The 21334-nt window shown below is 38.5% G+C and overlaps 2 protein-coding genes across 2 annotated transcripts; one reads left to right on the top strand and one right to left on the bottom strand.

Annotated features, from left to right (window-relative positions):
• Window positions 1-3143: 3143 nt before the first annotated feature.
• otud3 (OTU deubiquitinase 3) lies at window positions 3144-11540 on the top strand. The gene is made up of 8 exons (XM_084721672.1): window positions 3144-3266; window positions 4519-4822; window positions 5504-5652; window positions 7338-7450; window positions 7562-7684; window positions 8556-8688; window positions 8938-9125; window positions 9768-11540. The coding sequence occupies exons 2-8, from the start codon at window positions 4617-4619 to the stop codon at window positions 9930-9932; spliced, it is 1077 nt and encodes a 358-aa protein (XP_084577798.1). The 5' UTR covers window positions 3144-3266; window positions 4519-4616; the 3' UTR covers window positions 9933-11540.
• Window positions 11541-12007: 467 nt separating this feature from the next.
• On the bottom strand, window positions 12008-20293 carry bcas2 (BCAS2 pre-mRNA processing factor). Its single transcript, XM_084721673.1, has 7 exons — window positions 20092-20293; window positions 15214-15306; window positions 15046-15116; window positions 13057-13218; window positions 12907-12957; window positions 12741-12821; window positions 12008-12654 (listed from the first exon to the last, which is right to left on the bottom strand). Exons 1-7 carry the CDS (start codon window positions 20182-20184, stop codon window positions 12528-12530), a joined length of 678 nt encoding a protein of 225 aa, XP_084577799.1. The 5' UTR covers window positions 20185-20293; the 3' UTR covers window positions 12008-12527.
• Between the last annotated feature and the right edge of the window lie 1041 nt (window positions 20294-21334).

Genomic DNA, 21334 nt, shown 5'->3' on the forward strand with positions numbered 1-21334 from the left:
TCTTAAACCCGCACAGCTTATAGAAAAAATTCTCTGGTCAAAGTGAAACAGGCAGCCGACTGCAAAGATAATGACTCTGTGTCATCTTATGACAGCTATTCCACAAATCTCACAAAATTCAGGTATTGTCCCAAATACAACGTTGTCTAAAAAGTACAATATCTAATGTGGACATGGAGCTGTAAGGTTAAAGTTTTAGACACTGCAAACAAAACAGCTTCATACTCATTCAGACCAAACCATGAAGTAAAATGTGATCCTGAGGTGAAATGTCAAGATCAAATCGAAATGAAAAGTTCTGAATCTCTCAATTAATCCAATCAATTAGCCTCAGTAAACAATGTAACAGAGAAATGTTTTTGTATTTGCTACAATGAACAGTGTTAAACACTGTTTCAGAACCATGGACAGCAACTGTACAGCAGTCTGTATTTACCAGCTGCTTTCCTGGAATACATTTTGTGAAATATTGTAAAAACTAGAACATTTTACATGCATGTTGAACTAACAGCTAAAATGCAAACATTGTGACTAAATAATGAATAACAGATCTCATGGTTTGCTTATGAAGTTCCCTTTGTTGGTACTGATTCGAAAACATCTGCTGTCATCACCCACAGGCACACTGTTAGTGTTACTTCATTTTCGACCTCCCCCAGTGAAGAAGCACAGCCAGGCTGGGCACAAGTGTAGCAGACTCTAATTAAAACCTACAGGGGGTAGAATGGGGCTAATGTAAACATTTAATATTAAAAGGACTTAAAACCCGAACCATCACAATCATGATTGCAGCTACAAACTCAAAGCTGAATGAGAGTTAAAAGTGTTCTGCTAATTGCTTGCTCTTTGATGCATGGATTGTAGAAACCATGTGAGATGTGTATAAAAGTAACCAAACATACAAACATTGAAGACATCACTAACATGTCAAGGGTATGAGGAATCTTGCTGCTGACTTGTTCACATTTCTCACAAAACTAGTGCAGTGCCCCTTAGGAGCACATGGTCATTCTAAACGGGGTCAGTTGTTCAAAATTTGTGGGAGTAGTAGCATATTTTGACAAAACTCAAAATGATGGAAAATGGACCCACAGAATCCAGGAAAAAAATGTTACTGAGTGAAAGTAGTTCCTACATGAACACAACAAGGTGTGTGGAATATTTTGAGAAACCGGTTCATGATTTCTGGACAGAGTTTTAAACTTTACAAACATATTTTTGGTGCTTTGAGCGCCACAAGCCGACTGCCATTTAGTCCCATGATGTTAGAGCGAATGCAGACATCTCTACTGATGATATCTCCAAAACTCTGCAACTCAACCCAAAAAAATCTAGATAGATAAACACCACTACAGGCCAGGAGAAAAATGTGTGTTTTTGGGGGTGAACTGTCCCTTTAATGTATTGGATGTTATCAAATAAGCAGTAGAGTGGTATGTGTGGAGCAGTTACTTGGTTTGGCAGAATCTGGTTTTCATCATTACAGGGATCTCACTGTGTACCAAAAATATTTCCTCATATTGGATACTAGCACAAGCGAAGAGGTGGCCTGTGTAGTTTTGCGGGTGTTATCCACAAATAATCTTGTGTCATGTCAAAAAACTCTTAAGAAAGTCAGTGAAGCTGGCAAACACTAAGTTTCTCTAAAAAAAGAGCATCAGTCATGGATATAACATTGTTAAATCATTAGAAATGGACTTTGACTGACGTAACATACTAGATTCCTATAGTGTAATGGTTTGATGTGCCCTCTGACTCACATACATACACACACGCAAACATACTGTACATATACATAGATACAGTATAAATGATGTGTTGTCCACGCTTGGCTGACTGCTCTTCTGTTCCACTCAGGTGACTGACGCTGATTGCTGCACAGGCACAAATGCATGGATAACCTTCAGGCCATTACATCTGTGCGCACATAGTGTCATCATCACTCACTGAGGTCTATAATAAACCACACACCAACTTACATCTGCAGATGTATGTCCTGTTTCTTTTTATGCCAGCTGGTGTGGTACAAATTTGTATTCTTTTTTTCTAGTTTTAGGAAATAGAATTGTATTACTGCTTCCTTCTGTTTTCTGATGCAGTTTCATGTCTTGAGGCTATGTTTTTTTTTTTGTCTCAGTGTGTCTGCTGGTCTTTTTTACATTGCAAACATCCTGTTTATTGCTTCTCAGCCCACTCCTCCCCCACATTATTTTCACCAACTGTGTGGAGTCATCAGAAGGAGTTGGTGGTGGTGAGTAGAATTTCTGAGAGTCGAGGAGAGCAGAAGGTGGAGGGATTTTCAGAAGCAAAAATGTCTTTCAGAATTGTAACTCAGCCTCCTACTTTGTCCTGAGTCACAGTCTGCAATACAAAATGACTCAGAGCTTTTTGACGTGTCACAATTATCACATAGATGGATAGACAGACAGTCAGATAGATAGATAGATAGATACATACATACATACATACATACATGCATGCATACATACATATATACATACATACATACTCTCCAGATGGACAGATGGTCCACATATTTCACAACAGCCATATTGATATGAAATAGTAGGGTAAACACAGGTGTTACCAGTGATACTAATTAAGGTCCTGTTCCATTCACGTCAAACAGAATCAGTTGTTATGCTTGTTTGGCTCACTGGAAACACCCTGCCACAATAAATTAAATAGGACCTTAATTAGTATCATGCTAGTAGTGCACAGTCTAGTATATTATAGTCTCTGAAATGTCTTGTACACTACAGTATTTTTATGGTAGTTTTTCCATTATCATTATTATTATTATTATTATTATTATTATTATTATTATTATTATTATTATTATTATTATTATTATTATTATGATAATCATTATTACAAATAAATACATTAATTCTTGTGGTTATGGTTGTTTCTACCCTCTTTTATTGGTGTCATTACCTCCTCTGGCAATATTTACCTCGTTTTAGTTTTTTTTTTTTTTATCCAGCTATACATGTGAGGATTTGTGCACTGTATTATTGTTGTTTTTGTGTCTACAATTTCATAAAACAAACAAACAAACAAACATATATTTAACAGTGCTGCTCCCATCAGCCAATGACATTCTTTTTCTAATCGCCTCTCTAGCTTGGTCCTCTCCCCCTTCCGTACGTACGTATGCGGAACCTCAATTGTAAACAAAAACGGACAATCACTACCTTCCTGTTCTGAGCCAAAATATAAAAAACGAAACATAGTCGTATCCTGCTGAACGCTGCTTGTTAAAGGTAAGTATCTATATGGTAACGGCGTCAAGTTCCCTGGCTGTTCACTAAATGTCACAGGCGAAAACGGGATGATATGATTTGTTATGTAACCAGGGTTAACATCCAGTCGTTGAATGCTAGCTAGCTAACGTTAGCTGTCGAACTTCAGGTTAGCTAACAGCTAACCAGACGGACTCCAATAACACTCCATATCTGTTGTCCAAAAAGTAACGTTACATAGTACTAATACTAGTCACTAACAACATTGTGAGTAGTTAACGTAATGTCAACTACGAATTAGTCAGCTAGACATATAACGAAACTTGTCGAATTGGTATTTAGCTTTAGTATTAACGTCACAAGTAATACTAACCACAGTCACTTAATTGCAGTACAGAAAAATTAGTGTCATACATCGTCATATCACATTTGATCTGTAAGAACATCATCCCTAAAATGTGAAAGGAACTGATTTAAGACTTTTCTATTTTATATTTGACACAGTTTTCAGTTAGGTAAACATTTAACCAAACACCACTCTACTACGTTATCGTCAAGCTGTCCAGTTGCTTTGAAAATATGCTTTCATCAGAGTGGTAGTTAGTAGTGGGAACCAAGCTTAGCTAGATTACACTGAAATAGTCTGCTATTTAATACAGTATATTATTTATATTTTGAGGTTGCCAGTATTGTCTTCTACATCTGGGACAGACTATGGTGGGATGTCGTGCATTTCTTGTGAATTACTGCTTTACGAAAGGCTGCATTGACAAACTTGATATTAGAGCTGCAACGATAAGTTAATTAATCGATATGTTGTTAAGTATTTTGATAATCAAATTATTGTTTTGAGTTATCTTTTAAGAAAAAATATCTAAATTCTCTGATTTTAATTTCTCAAATGTGAATATTTTGTGTTGTATTCTGTAGTCTTCTATGCCAGTAAACTGAATATCTTTGGGTTGTGGACAAAACAAGACATTATTTTGGGCTTTGGAAAATAGTTAAAGTTTTTCATAATTTTCTGCCATTTTATGGACTGAAAAACTAATTTATTAATCAAGAAAGTGATTGACAAATTAATCATCCTAAATTGCAATATATCAAGTTCAAGTTCAACTTTATTGTCATGTGTATAAGAAATACAATAAAATTATTGGCTGTCTGAGCTGGACACAAAGGACACAAACTACAGACCTATATAAGACCTGTCTCTTTACATATTCTGAAGACTTACTATCCACCACCTCATTTTCTGTGTCATTTAAAACAGGTTCCAGATGTGTGGCAGTGGTTGATGCAACTGCCAGCTCATTACTATAGGAAGACATACTTTGGTGTTGTTGGCACACTGAAACAACTATAGCCGACATGTCAAGGAAACAGGCGCCGAAACCTGTACGGAGCAACAAGAAGAGTGAACTTGAACGCAAGAGGGATGAGCGTGCAGCACGTCGGGCCATCGTAAAGGACCGCAAGAACCGTCCTCAAGATTGCGATGAAGGAGCCGAGTTTGTCAGTTTCTCCAATCAGCTCCAGGCACTGGGGCTCAAGCTGAGAGAAGTCCCCGGAGATGGGTAAGAGCCAGAAAAAGATTGTGGCGTCTAGCTGTGCTGTGCTGTGTTTTCCTCTGTGTAGTCCTTTACCATCACTGATACCACAGCACATTTTTAAAAATTTTATTACACACACCAAGCCTATTTTCAAGCTTGAGACAGCTCTCTCCCCATGAGTAACCAGGATGCTTTGTTAGAGGAACATAATGTCCGGAACATTTATGCCTACCTCTCCCCTGCAAAGTATTTGTAGCTGCCTGGCTGCTGCTCAATATAGGCATATGTCACTGAAGTCTTAATTTGACACTAGTCATCTTTGTTGAAATATGATTGTCTTCTTCAACTGACAACACCAGCAGTACTGTGCCATTTAAGACTGAATAAACAACAAAGGAAATGGCTTAATGTCTCTCCAGCTTAATGAAATCTCAAGATGGGAATTTAATTGATTGACTATATAGTCTTGCACCTATCAGTCATGTTTACTACAAGGCAGAAGGTCTAGAAGTCTTGTGATTTGCAGGACTGAAGTCATTGTTTTTGGCCAACAGCCAGAAACCTGCCAGCTAAAGTCTGCTCTAATGGGTTCATTACTGATTTAAACGTAACATACCCTTCATTCTGGCCAAGAACCTTCAAACTGAGTCATACCTATAGTCAGTCATGTGTAGACACACCAGTCACTGTCTTTGTTTCTTGCAGGAACTGCCTCTTCAGAGCTCTAGGTGACCAGTTAGAGGGTCACTCCCGCGGTCACCTCCGGCTTCGGCAGGAGACGGTCCAGTATATGATGTCCCATCGACAAGACTTTGAACCCTTTGTTGAGGACGACGTGCCCTTTGCACAGCACCGTAAGAAAATAACCCATTGTGTGATGCTGAGAAAAATCAAATCAAAAGAAATAAAAATAAAATTATGTGATTAGAAAGGAGACTTTTACAAATGTCATTTCTGTCAATTCTGTCATTTCACTATACATGGGAGAAATTTTGACTAGCAGTTATGCAGTGACCCCTGGTGGCCATCAGTTTTGCTTGCAATAGAGTGACAGATGTTGTATAACAATGGGCCCTTTCACATCGGACTTTCAGACTTTCAGAGTTTGATCCGAACCAAAATTACAGGTGTGAAACCTCCCCGGGACCATCATCCAGACCAAACAGCTGAACCTTAGTCTGACAAAAACAGGTGGTTGTAGTCCTCATCAAATTGAACTATGGGTTGGTTTGTTTCTGGAGTGAAAATTTCTTTTGAGATGGTTCGGATTTTCCAAGTTCTGGCGAGACTAACTGGAAAAAGGAAGAAACAAAACAAAATGAGCCACAGTAGCTCATGTAGAGGGGAGGAGCTAAATATCTGACATTTGGTTCAACGATTTTATAAAGGATCAGTTGGGAAAAACTCGCACCAATTCAGAAACTTTTCAGTTATTTTCCAAGCGGGTGTCAGATGCGTGCCCATCTATAAAACAATCAGTTGTGTGCAATGCAGCTCTGTCATATATAATTCTTTTGTGTGCTTGGATAATGCAATGCGATGTGCTGATCACTGTGGATCTTGGATAGCCAGACATATCTCCACAGTGATCAGTACTAAAGAAAGGTCTGGCTCCACACATGATCATTCATTTGAAGGGGGAAAACTTGCACAATCATCTTGGGCAGCCCAGAATGCAGCAATGTTGCCCCCACAAAATAGTGTTGGTGGGGGAACTTATTATGTTGGAACATTTGCACATGGGGAGATGAGCCCTGGCATTAAAATGGTTAAATAACTGCCAAGAAAGGTAACGGCTGCTAGCTTCTTTACACTCATACCTATAGCAACCCAGGTGCCAATTTGCCAGCGTGTAGGTTGCTTGCTGGTAGGTTGTTGTTGTTTTTTTCCACAGCAACAGCAGATGCTACCTCACTGCCTGAAACAGGCAACCAACGGCAGGCTTAGACACGCCGTCTAAACTCCTCTGAGTCGGACTAATATGAAACCAAAACCAAACTGACTAAATGTTGCAAAAATGTTAACCTTGGTTTGGACTTTCAGATGTGAAAAGGCCCAGTGTTTTGTAACCTAGGACTGGTGACGTGTAAGACAATTCTGAGGGGTTTCTACAAAGAAGTAATGAAAAAACTTTTTTTTTCCTGCACAATATTATTTTTTTTTTTTCTTTCATTTGTGAATTATTGGGTATTTTTAGCCCTTTAGGCTACAAAAAAGTAAATAAAACGAGAAAAAAACATTCTTTGGTAAACTGATCACAACAGATATGTGACTGCTGATGAAGGGGTGAATATAGCTAAGATTTAAAGTGTCCCAAGCCAACGAGGTTAGGAACCACTGCTAGCTGTGTCTACTGTGACTTCATTCATTTAGAACAACAACTATTTCAAATGATGTATTTCATTACAATGCAATCAATGATAAATTTAGAAATGTTAAAAACATATATGCCACAACACCATAGAAAGTTAAAGAAATGTTGTGTAATTACAACTGCAGATGATCTTCTGTGTAATTGTTTTCGTCTCTTTCCTCCCAGTGTCCAACCTGTCTCAGCCTGGAACGTTTGCTGGTAATGACGCTATCGTGGCTTTTGCTCGCAGTCAGCAGGTGAAAGTGGTCATCCATCAGCTCAACACTCCACTGTGGGAGGTAGGGACAGAGGAACACTTTCAAATGACATAACACAACCTAAGCTGCAGTTATTATGTGGACAGGCGTCTGGCACAACACACACTTCTCCTTGTTCTGTTCTCGTTGCAGATAAACGGTGCAGAAAAGCAGGTGTGCAGAGAGCTACACATCGCCTATCGCTATGGGGATCATTATGACAGTGTGAGGAGAACTGGAGACAACTCTGAGAGTCCTGCTCAGCTCCGCATAGAGGTATATATAGCAGGGCTGAATGATATGAAAAAAAACATACTGCAATTATTTTGACAGATATTGTGATTGCATTATGAGTCACGGTTTTAGTGGAAATAGTAATTTTAAGGATCAACTGATTATCAACCTGACTGATTAGCGATCTGATAGTCAGCAGTTTTCTGATTATTAGAATTAGTGTTTTTTTAATCCGATTGCTAAAAAAATTTATTTAAAAATGTGCTACTTTGCATTTGCAGAGCAGAGAAGTGTTTTTAAAGTAGATATTTCTGAAGTTACAAACATCCTAGTCCTTTATGCGTAAGTTGCAAAAATGCTACTATCTTATGATCTATTTCTGTGATGTCAAACTTGCCCAGTTGCACCACTGAAAATGCCTGAATTATTATAAGTTGCAGTGATAGCGTTAACCTATATAGTTAAATATAACAAGATTATGGAGTTTATTCATGTAGCGATAGCTAACATGACATCTTTGAATAACATTGGTGTCAGTGCAACTAGAACTTATTGTAGCTTATTGTAAACATTACTTGCCAGTTTGAGGTGGTGTTTTTATATCAGGGAAGTTTTGTGTTGGAGTGTGTGTAATTATATTTTTTTTCCAAATTTGACCAACATTTTCACTTTTACTACAAATGCAAATTGGTTACAAATATCAATGTCCTTGATTATTAATAATTGCTATAGGCACTGGCCCTGAGAAAAACATATCAGTCAACACCTAGTAATTTTTGCATTTAATTTTCACTGAAAAAAGTCTAAAAATTGATGATGTGATTCTTGCTGGAGTCTGTATTGTAACGGTGGACCTGTTGAGACACCCTTTAGTGATGTTTCTCTGATGTTTTCTCGCTATTGCTGTTCTCAGAACCTGCAGAATTCACGAGGACAGCAGCGTGAGTTTGGGGATGGTCAGAGGGACAGACAGAAAAACCCTTCTCCCACTGCCTCAGAGGAGGACAACGTGATCCTGAGCTCCATCAAGAACCGAGGAATCCAGGGTCAGAAGTCACACTTGACTCATTAGCTGCCAGTAGAACTAGACTGTCAGGGCAAAAGAGAACAACTGGGAATCAACTTTATTATATAACCATCAGACATTCAAGCTTGCCTATTTAGCTTTAAAGTTTCCACTTATCCCATAAACATGGCAGCTTGTATTTAAGTAGGCTGTTTGCTTAACATTACAAGTAATGATCTCGTCGCACTGGTTGGTTCTGTTCATGTGTGTTTTTTTTTTCCTGTCTCAGGTGATGAGGAGAACCTTCTCCAGCTGAGTGCAGCGACCATCAACGCTGAATGGCTCGTTGGCTCCATGCTTGGCCAGTCCTGCCAGGGCCAGTGTGCCTCAGGATCCTGCTCCGTCTGCAGAGCTGCAGCCACTGATGGCAGTGAGCACAAACAGCCAGCAGAGGGCAGCAACATACAAAAACCAAAGGTACATGCACATATTATGCAGCCCTTCTAGCCAAATTAACTGCAATGTAATTTTCTTTACTGAAATCCAATACAAGTCAGTGTGTCCTTGTAATACAATTTGGTATTGATTTGGAGTCACTGGGTCACATGACATGGAAACTTGAAAAAAATCTATTCCGATAATCATGGAACATAAACTACTTAATCATTAGCAATCAAAATATGCACATTACATAGACCATCATAATTTATTTTTTTTTAATCAGAATTTTCACTAACATGGGTAAGTCAGCACAGCAGCAAAGGTATTGAAAGTAACATTGGTTTTGTACCATTCAGATGGTCATTTATTGACACTCCTTTGTGATGTCTGTAGTTTGGTCCATAAACCAGGAACCCCCATGGTCTGCAAGGTAAAATTACTGCTAAGTGTCTTGTTAAGCGAGAGAGAGCAATTTTCAGCTTTTATAATAGCACTTTGCCGCCAGAAAAGGCTGTCTGACGGCAAAGTGAAGTGGACTACTGCTGCTTCCCTGTAGGTAATAAAAGAAAAAAAAACTGACTATGGATAAGTACATCATATAACCCCTCTTGAGTTAAAACAAACTATCCATTTAAAGCAAAAATTAAAAGAATTCATTTTTGTTTCCCTCACTCCCAGGTATCTAACAAGCAGAGGAAAGAGCAGCAGCGGCTAGAGAAGAAGAAGCGTCAGGAGGAGAGGCATCGGCAGAAGTTCCTCCAAAGTAAAGGGAGCCAGGACCAGAACCAGAACCTGCCAGATGCTGTTACTTTAGTACCAGCCCTCAACACTCTCAGTATATAGACTGGAGCATGGCCAAAATAACCTACTGCTACTCTAGCTACCGGTGGCTGACGCTGTCCACAAAGTTTTGCACATAGTCAGATTTGATTCAGTCACAGTGGATGACTTTTCCTAAAGAGAACCCTATAGTTTCTTTGCAAACGGTATATTGGTGCCTGCAAACTCGAGTGTGTGAGATGTATGAAAGACAAGAGCGAGCATGACTTTCAGTGTTTCTGCTGGGTTTTGATGTAGTTTGATCTCTGGCCGGTGTATGTAGAAACTCCTCTGATCTGGTCTACCTACCACGCTACCTAGCCCCTTTCTATGCTGGACATCTGGCTTTTCAAGACAACCATGCAGATAATCTTGTGCAGCTGGGCTTTTTGATTCGCCACGAATTGAGTTAAAGTCTGTTCAGATATCAGATTTTTCTGTTTGTTTGATCTGACCGAAGAAGGAAGTTAAAGGGAGAGTGGTGGATGAATGATTGTTATGCACACTGTGTAAGGAATGTGGCAATAAATAATAATAAATAATAATTTTCTGTTTTTGTGTGTACCAGATTATATATTACATTGTTTTCAAGGATGCCATTAGACAAAGTAAAATCCTAATATTTTTTTTTATCACTGTAACATATTTAAAGGGACAGTTCACCCCATAATCAAAAATACATTCTTTTCCCCTGGCCTGTGTGTTGCCTTGTTAACGTGCAGTCAGAAAAGCTGCCTCCCTACCAGTGGGCTAATGATTCTGCTCTCTGATTTTACACACCCCACTGACTGTGGTTGATGTGTTGGTGTTATCGGATAACATACAACCGAGTATTTGGACTGTCAGCTATTGTAATCTGAGGCATCTTGGATTTACTCTGTTATTCAGTTGTTCATTGTAGATGTGTAATTATTAAACCAGGGTAGATGAATGATAAGCTTGAACAGTGGAAGCACTGCTGTTGTGTGGTGCTGGACTTGCACCGACAATCCAATGTTCAGTAGTAGTGTTTTTTTGGACAGGCCATTGGGCCTTCAGTTCTTGGCTTGTTGATAATTTGGAGGGCACAAAGGAGAGAGATCTACACACTGTTAGGCTCTTAATACAAACCTTTAACTTTCTTTTAAGGTGAGGTTTTGATCCACAAGATCTTCCTCAGGTCACCCCTTCTGTTACTGGTCATCGGATGGGGTTTCAGGATTTCCACCTGAGATTAAAGATGTGCTTTTTTAGAAACTACAGCCTTAGTTTAATGTGCTGTACAGGATCTGCTGGTACTGCAGGTGGGAATGAGAATCTCAGAGGAGTAAATCCTTGAGCTAACTTCATGAAACTGTCCGTTGACTCAGAAGCTGACTAGATTTCATACTGGGACTGTGGTGGAATTTGGACATAATGCAGGTTCATGTAATAAAGAAACTGGCCTGTTGCATGAAAGTGTAGTATAATTAACTGAGCTCCAGTGACACAGTAACACAAGTCCTTTGCAAAAATTAACATGTAATCCAAGAAGTTTGCATGAGCTCAACAGGTTTAGTATCTTGATATCTGATATGGAAAAAGTCAAATCCACTCACTAGGAAATATAAGAAATGTTCATTTTATTAAAACAACATAAAAAATTACATGAATGGTAATCAAGGCAGGACTCACAGAGACAACTGTGACAGCCTCGATTAACTATGTACACTTAATTCTAAACACACTCCTGTGTTGGTAGGTAGCCCCAAAGACTAAAACCTACATGCTGGTCTAAATTACATTTTAAAGCGAGATTATGTCACTTTGACTGAATAATGGACTTGTGGCATTAATTATGTTAAACGCCAATGTTAGCATAACAGGAGTGCACAAAGCTTTAAGAATCTTAAAGGAACCAGTGTGTAGCATTTATTGGCATCTAGCAGTGAGATTGCAAGCAAATGAACACCACTTGCCAGTGTTTGGTTTGGTGTTCTGGGCTACAGTGGCAGCATGGCAGTTCAACATAGCCTCTGTAGAAGAGGACCAGTTCCCTCTGTAGTTATAAACGGCTCAATCTAAGTTTAACAAAAACACAAAAATTCTTATTCTCAAGTAATTGAACACCAATGAAAACATACTTGAATTAATTTTATCATCCATTTCTGCCTTATTGTGCCAATAAATCCCCCTAAATCTTTCACACTGGACCTTTAAAGCCAGCAAACCAACTCACTAATATCAGGTATACAGCCAAATCTTAAGTTAGCTATTGTTAGCCATGATGAGCTACTGGTCATACCAGACAAAGTGAGGCTGTAGCAGCAAAACCCATGAATGTATTGAATTCTCCAACTCCTCATTTATAATCTTATGTGTTCCATCTTGTTACAAACCTTACATAGTCTCGCTTTAAATTTCTGTACAGTCAAATAGCTGCAAATACCCTATTCCACCACAGTTTTTTATAGTAGAATAAAAGGCATGAAATCAGGTAAAAAATGTGTTGTCACTGAGGTTTCACTCATTCTGAATGTCAGTGGTATGTCTCCTCCATGCAGGTAACTTTCCCTCCTCTTGTTGCGTCTTAGTCTTGTCAAACAAGATGACATCTGTCTGACTGAGGGATCATTAGTTTCAGAGTTGAAAGCTGCTGCTCTAGAAGTCCTGTCGGATGTTCTCCTTATTCTCGTCCCCCTGCTGCTGTCTCAGCTGAGCTACTTCGTTCTCCAGCTGGACGATGGCGCGCTCGATCTCGTAGTTCTTACTGACCAGAGACACCCAGCTGTTAAGGGACAGATACAGATGTTACGACAGAGGAAAACCTAATCTACATATTCTCTATAAACACATAAAATGGAAACAACATACTTTGACTCCAGCTCTCGCAGTTTGGCTCCTCCTGCCAACTGATCGTTCTTACGCTGCCAGTTTAAATCTTGAATTTGCTTCCTGTGTACCAAGAAAGGCATTTGTAAACGTGAAAATTGGTTTGATAACACTTGAATACGGCAGACATATCCCAGTGATCAGTCACCTGAATTTCTGAAGTTCCTTTTGAGCCATCTCAATCATGAAGGCCAGGTTACTGAAGGAGGACGACAAGATAACATGTTAGCAGTCTTTAGACTAGTTGTACAATGATTACACGGTGAGTAACTGTGAGAGACAGTCTGCTGTCACATACTCGTTGTAGACTTTCCATGCGTTGGTTCCATACTGTGACATGAGCTCCAGGTTCTCAATGCGGACTGCCTGGTGCTCTAGCTGGGCCATTGAGTTGTTCACGCACTCCTGCCACGCTGTGATGTCGTTCTTTTGCCCTGATGAGGGCGCTGGCAGCTCATATCTCCACAGGAAAAACAGTAAAATGAAATGGTCAACATTTGGAGCCGCAGAGCAAAAATTATTGTGGATGAAGGTGCAAAATTTGTTGTTGAAAATACACCCGTCCAATCATTTTAAATGATAAAGTGAGGTTAAGACTACCAATTGTTGGCATTAGCTGTCAGTTATTTTTGTATTAATCATAAATTCTATAGAATTTCATATATACACTGTTTTCAGTTTTACTGTTTTCAGATTTGGTGTTAGAGAGAGAACGGGCAGGAAATCTCCACCACACACTGAACATGATGATCTAAGATTTGAGAAAAAATACACAGTTCCTTCTAATAGCAGCAAGCACTTTGTTCAGAGTGTGTTTAAATATCTGTATCATGTCCACACACAAAGAGAAATTCAGCTAAGAGCTGAAATAATTGGCAGATTAATCAATGGTTAAAGTGTTTTTGAAGCAAAAATGGCCAGAATTCACTTGTTGTATCATCTCAAACATGTGCTATGATAATGAACTGGATATTTTGGAGTTTCACTCACAAGTCAGTCTCTAAATGCTTCGTTCAATAGGCTAAGTATAATCTCTCAGAATCTGTTTTTAAAACTGGGTGGAAACAAAAAATACCCTACAATGCCAGACAAATCCAAAGTCTGTAGGACAGCCCTTCATATTAGTGTATGCAGTGACATTGTGTGCTTACTACAGAGGAGAACGGGGAGAGAGCATTGTTTCCAATGACGCATGTCCTTGAAAAAATGTAAGGGGCGTAGGTTTGTTAGCGGCTACACTTGCAGCATTCAAGCAGCTACTTTGCATTTAGAAATCCCCAGACGACTGGCAAGATCTCCAATTGTATGGTATCAGAAAACTAGTTTTGGACTACTGGTTGGACAAAACAAGACACTTGAAGATGTCCGTATGGGCCCTTTGTGTGGGCATTATTTTGCTATTTGCTGATATTCCATAAACCAAATGATAAATTGAGAAAATAATCAGATTAATTGATACTGCTGGTTTACCACACCTGTTTGCTTAGTGGGAGCACAAATATCTGATGGCGTAGCTTCTATTCCTATTTCCATTAAATAAATGCATTCATTGTTTCAATTACAGGCTTCATTTTACTTTTCAAACAGTAGTTTTGACTGCAGGACAATCATAATGCTATTATACAAAGCCAAATATTGCTCTCTCCAAAGCAACCAAACTCCTTTGGCAAAAGCAGTTATTTTACCTTGCACAACACAAGAGTTGCTGTTCTACAGCTGCCTTCATCAGTTAGTTTGTTTGTGCTATTGTGTGACTTTGGTGCATCTCAACTAACCCTGTACAACAATGAAATCACACAATGACACAAACAGATTGAGGCAGTGGCAGACCAGCAACTCCTACTGTTCTGTGAAGTAAATTGAGTGATTTCGCCAATGGAGTCTGGTTGCTTTTAGAGAGGGATGTTTGGTTTATGTAATGGCAGTTTCTCATCAGAAAAAAAGCAGTGAAAATAATGTAAAGCGTAAACCTGAGCTCATTTTTTTCAGCGGTTAACATACATTTTGTTGTTGCTTAGCTTCCAACACCAGTAGTCCTGTCTGCTTCTCCAAACTAGGGGCATGTCAACCAATGACTTAAAAAAAAGAGTATATTTAAATATACTTTTTTAAGTATAACGGACCACTTTCATCCTGAACTACAATCAGCAGAATGGATACAGCAGTATTGCAAGCCTTGCTGTAGCTGTGTATGTATTTAGGTTCCCACTGAGACATGCAGGTGCTTGAATCAGGTGTTCTGCAGCTTTAAGTATCAGCACAGACTCCTGCAGTGTGCAGGGTTTACCTCTTCATACTCAGGAGATCCATGGGCTGTCGCGCTGCCAGCCGCTCAAATTCATTCCTCATAATTTCTGTCTAATGGGTGATAAGAAACAAGAGATGTTATTTCTGTCACACTGATTGAAGCTGTGAAGCTATGGAGAAGGTTTCAGAGGTCTCGGGAGTTTGTCACCTCAAAAGCAGAGAAGTCAGGTGTGGGAAGGTAGCTCAGGTAGTTCTTGGTGGGTCTGTATCTTCTGGTCTCCTCCTCCACCAACGCGGCAGCCTAGAAGACAATTAAGCACACAAAATTTCTCATACATGACTTAGACAGAAATTATGCTGGTTTCTATAATGTTGAAATATTCCATTGTAATAGCCTAGAGGGTGTACTTTAAACTGTCTTAATATTTACCCAAAGAAACAATGGTCGACATTTTATATGTTTTGTATTCCCAGTCTTGTTAATGTAAGGAGGGCTGCAGCCTCAGGCCATTGACGTACTTGACTTTAGGGGTGGGAATGACCACAGGCTCCACAAAACAATATTATTGCAATTTTGCATTTTGCACCTGCAACTTACCTTCTATGTCCCAAACAAAAACTTTAATTCTAATAACATGTTTTTGCACATCCCACTTCAATCATTTTGCTGCCAGAAAATTGTGTTTAGAGTGCAGACTGACCAACCAGTCCCGCTGACCATGACAAAAAGCTAAATACATATTTGCAATGTTAATAATTTGAGTAATAAATAAAGTTAATACTTGGCATCAGTCTATCAATACGACAAATATTGAGATACTATGCTCTATTGATTTTTCCCCCACTCCTACTTGACAAATGGCTATTGATAAATGCCCTAGCCTCAGGCCATCAACATGACAGATTGATGTTGAGGATGTAATATTCCTGCAGCGCAAATAAAGAAATGCAACAAAAAAAAAAAAAACAGATTTTTTTTTCACTCTCATGGTTTTTCCAAAGGAGAGGAGCGCCTACACTAGAGATGGCACCAATCTGATCCAACGTCTCTGCATTATTGTGTATTAGAAAGAAAACACAGCCATTACACTGCAATACTTCACAAAAAACAACTGCCTCCGTAAATCACCATGTTCTTAATTAACACAATACAAACGGTAACCAACGATGACATTTGCATTTTAAGCATAAAATAGCAACTTTAAACTCTCAGCAATGCATCATGGGAAATTATACAAAGGGGTCTTTCAGCTGCACGTGTAAATGTCACAAGCCGCAACACCCTAATGGTTGAAATTACACAAGTTACATTACACAAACTACACAATGTTTCCAGACTAAGATGCAGCCAAAGTGATATGTCTACAATCAAATTGGAACTGAAAACAAGAGAATTGGTACATCTCTAGCCTGCACATCACAGTCCTGGAGCATACTCTTAAGTGAATACTCCAAATACAAAAGGTTAATTTATACAGAGTCAAAAGGTCACCCAAACAGAGTTCTTTGTGTTTTCATAGTACCTCAGACACAGATTTAAGTTTACATTCTTTTGAGCAAAGACATTTCATCTTGTAATAAATACTGAGTCATGTTTCTTTTTGCAATTCTCTTGACAATTTTAAGCTGCTTTCACTGATGATGTTTAACACCGCTGCCTTGAGAGGTCTGTTGAAGGAGTCAGGTGTGAGCCAAGTCATTAACCTCTAAATGAGCAACTGCTCTCTGGAGGCAAAGGAAGTAGTGACAAGCTGAAATTCATAGAGCTTCATGTGCGTCACACTCAACTTCCAAATGCAACCACTTTTTAAAATTGGTGGTCCAAGACTGGCAACATGTTGTAGTGCATCAAACCACCTGTCAGTTCTTCAGTTTTTCAGACTGTGTGATGCAAACAGATCTGACCGACAGATGCATCCAAAGCAAAAAGGACTGATCACAGACCAAACGAAAAGCGTTGCAAGGATTATCAGTCCATTGAAAGAAAATTAATTGCCAAATACTTTGTTGATTGCCGGTTTCAGCTTCTTAAATGCAGGGATTTTAAGCTTTTTTGTTATTTATGATGGTAAATGAAGAGTCTTTGGGTTTTGGACAAAAGAAGTAATTTGAAGACGTCATGACGGGCTCTAGGAAACCATGAGGGGAATTTTTCATAATTTCGACACACTATAGACTAAAAGATTAAACATGAAAACATCTGGCAGATTTAACTGATGACTTTAACTGCAGCCCTACAAATGAGACAGACACATTCACTACTACTATTAGTACTGCAGAGGCTGTTTTTCCTTTAGTGCTGGCACTCTTTCTGTAGTCCATATTGTGTTTATACAGCATATAATGTTGACTGACCCATTCTGGTGGTCACATATTAATATTTGCGTATGAGCATAGTGTAAACACTTTAATTTTCACACACAGCATCAGTGAAACACAGGCATAGCTTGCGTTTGACAAACTACACCTGTGCATATTAACATACTGTAAATACTTTCATTCCACACACCACATCAGACAAACCTGCCTGTGGTTGTCAGGTGCAACTTGTACAATTAAAGACAGGTGTGTTATGTTAGGTTTGGTCTTGTAAATTCTAGCTGACTACCATGGCTTGCTGGTACATCTCAATACAACAGGCACCTGTGCTTTTTTTGCTATGATGTATCAAAGTATCTGCTCTGAGAAAATAATGGAGAACCACAGGAGTAAATATGATTAGAATACATTTGAGAAGTCTGAACCATTATGGCAGAAATACTAATATGCAATTAACCTGTATTTCCTCCTTTTTGGAGGATTTAAATGACAGAAGCACTCATTTTATGAACAGCTCTTGGTGTCGAATGTTTGCTGAAAAGGGCTGACAGCAAGTTAATTTCGTCCCAAGCAGTTTCCATAGCAACGTGTGTCAAAGAAACAGAAGGAAAACTGCCGTACTTTAAAGGTACACTGGATTATATTCATTTGGCAGACACTTTTGTCCTTAAGTGACTTAAATGTATTCAAATCTAACAGGAGCAGGGTACAAATCTTGTGATACAATGCAAAAGTCACAATTACGGGATAATTTTTTCCTTTTTTGATGAATGCAATGCACTTCCCTATTCAGAGTCATCATTAACGTTACCTGTAGACCTTTTACACAGCAGCCATTCTGACCTGAAATAGTAGGGTAAACACTAGGGGTGGGCGATGGCTGACAGTCATCCACCAGAGTCCTTTATGAATCTTAACATTGTGACTAAAAAGTGTCCTGTTTGTGCTCTCAGCGTTGTTTCCTACCTCTAGTTTCTGACATGTGGGAAAGAAAATAAAAAGGAGCCATAATTATGCCTTGTTTCAATGTCTTGTTTATTATTTTCTTATTGAACACACCTAAGTACAAGACGTGAAGATGAAGACCCTTTTAAATCTAGTGAAACATCATTATTGGAAATGTTTCACAGTGCACATCATCATGTGCCAGTTCAGTAGATCACCCAACCCTAGTAAACGAATTCAATTCAATTCAAATTCAAACTAATAAGGTTGTGTTCCATTCAGGTTTAACAGAGTCAGGGTGCTGCTATTGTGCATGTTGGTTCATTGGAAAGGCTCTGCTGCACTAAATGAAACAGGACCATGACTAGTATCATTGGTAACTCTTGTGTTTGTCCTGCTATTTCATGTCAACATGGCTGCTGTGAAAAAGGTCTATTACATTCATGCTTTACATGCTGTGAGAAGTAAGAACCTGTGCTGTGAAAAGAGTCAATTATAATCTCAAGCAGTGTCAGGACAGGATCCTACACAGAATCAAAATACACTACATCTTATTTAGGTTCAGGGTTTCCCCCAGAAAAGTTGCTGAGCCCAGTGGAAAGCTTTTTTTTTGATGATCTTTTGACAGATGCCTGGTGGGCCAACAACAGAGTGATGGTAGCATTAAGGTAGGGCCCAAAGGTTTCTGTGATGAAATAATCATGGCCAATATCACAAAAGTGAGAAATTAAAAAAGACTTAACGCAGATTTTACAGGGCCCCACATTACGTCAGTGCTAATTAAGCTGACTGGAGGTTCTGAAAATAACATTTCCTGACACTTACCAGAGTGTAAGAAAATACTGAAAATAGTGTTCTTATCTACCTTGTTCTTTATACTATGAACAATCACCAGCTTGTCTTGCCAATATGCAGCCCTGGGCAAGATGGGCCACTAGGCTTTTTACACATTTAATCTCTTAAGTCTATAAAATGTCATCATTTCATTTACCAGAAACAAACAACAAACAAAAAAACGGTCTTTCAGTGGTTTCTTTTGTCCAACTTACAGTCCACAAACCAAAGACTCTTTATTTATCATTACAAATGACGAAGAAAAGCAGCAGAATCCGTACATTTGACAAACTGGAACCAGTAAATGTTTGACATTTTTGCTTAATTACTCCATTAATCAAAATAGTTGGCAATTAATTTTGTTTTGATCACCTAATGGACTAATTGTTGCAGTTTTTGGTATTGTACTGCACTGTACTGACTCATTATTGTACTGCGGTAATTGTAGTGTGAAAACTGCATAAGTAGATAAAACATTTTGAGAAATTTCAAGTACAAACTAACACATTTTAAAGGCATTGAAAAAGTAACTTATTTATTTATTCATTTATTCATTTATTTATTTTCATTCATTCATTCATTCATTTATTTATTTATTCATTTATTCATTCATTTATTTATGTATTTATTTATTCATTCATTTATTTATGTATGTATTTATTTATTTATTTAAGTGTTCTCGCGCGAATTGGCACCCACAGACAGCCTGCAAACAGACCTTGAACACAGCTACGCTCCCGTCACCAGGAAGTTGTGAGCACTGATGTTACCAACGGTTGGCCAAGTAATTCATTGATCAAATAAGCGTGCTTAATATTAACAGAGCTAGCCATGAGCAAGATAAATGCTATCGTTTCGAACTAGCAAGTGCTCCATTGAACTATTAGCGTTTCTGAAGCTTCACATTGTGCCTGGAAGCAGCTAACGCTAGCTTCAGCATGGTTAACTAACACGCTGCGTTTAGCTAATCTAATTGAAGTTTACTCACCGCTTCTCTGACACCTGCTGCATCGTAACCTTGGTCAAAATATGGCAAAGCATCGACGAACACTTCACCAGCTACTGAAGCCGTTCCGGCCATTTTAAATAATTATTAAATTGTTGTTTAATTGTTGAGTTTGTTAGAGTTATCTCACCGGTGAAAAACACTCTCCGGCTCAGTAAAAGCGAGGCTTTCCGGTCTCGACCTTCAAAATAAAATTCTGCCACAGTGGTGACTTTTTGTTGGCGACATCTAGTGGAGTGGAATGTAACTGCTGCTCGATGAAGCCAAGCCGTGAAGGAGACTCAAGAAATACTAAAATAGAAATATGGGAACTCTGGTAAACGTTTTTGCTTGTCTTGTTTGGCAGTTTTCTTGTAAAGCTGAAAGAAATCAAAGCTTGACTGACATTTTGGGCAGTGGTAACACAGTTTGCTTGTAAATGATAATGTCAGTTGTAGTGAACGGTAGAGAACACAGTCCAGATGTTTATCAGGGCAGCACTGTTTCAAATAAAATGTCAATAAAGTTTATGAAACTGACAATTTATCATTCTATTTTTCAAGTCAGTCATTTCTACTTCACTATTAATTCGTATGACTTATTATTAATTCCTCAAATAATACATTTCCTGGTGTGAATGATGAATATAAAATGAGAGAGAGGATGAGACATGGCTCTGTTTTCATCATATTACAATATCATCACACCATATTATAACTTTAATCAAACTTGAATTAATCAAATCACTTGTCTATACATCCACATCCATTTCTACTTTTCTGTTTTTAAATTCACATGCATTTCCATCACTTCCATTTTTATTACTATTTTTTTATACATCCTCAACTCACAGTGATTCAGCAAACACTTGACATGACATTTAAGCTTGAAGAGAAAAATGTAATAAGACTGACCTGTTTCGTTAGTGGGTGGATTTTCAATACACTCAACTGTGTTTGACAGGTCTGTTTTTTGGTTACTAATTTAGCAGCATCAGTTCCATAAGTTGTGGAATCTATAGCTCAGTTTTAGAAAGTGAAAATTTCTCCCTACATTAAAACAGTCTGAGGGCAAATTTTAAAGAAAACATTGAGCGATTACTTTTAATACGTTTAAAGGCAGCTATCAAAGATGCATAAAAAAATGACATATTAGTCCAACAAGGAGGAACCAAGTGGAAACCAAAGAACCACTTGACATTTTGTCAAGAGGGTCACAAGACTCTTTTAAACCCATGCACCCCTGA

Source organism: Lutjanus erythropterus, chromosome 6 (assembly GCF_056507025.1).
Source record: "Lutjanus erythropterus isolate fLutEry1 chromosome 6, fLutEry1.hap2, whole genome shotgun sequence".
Lineage (NCBI taxonomy): Eukaryota > Metazoa > Chordata > Actinopteri > Lutjaniformes > Lutjanidae > Lutjanus > Lutjanus erythropterus.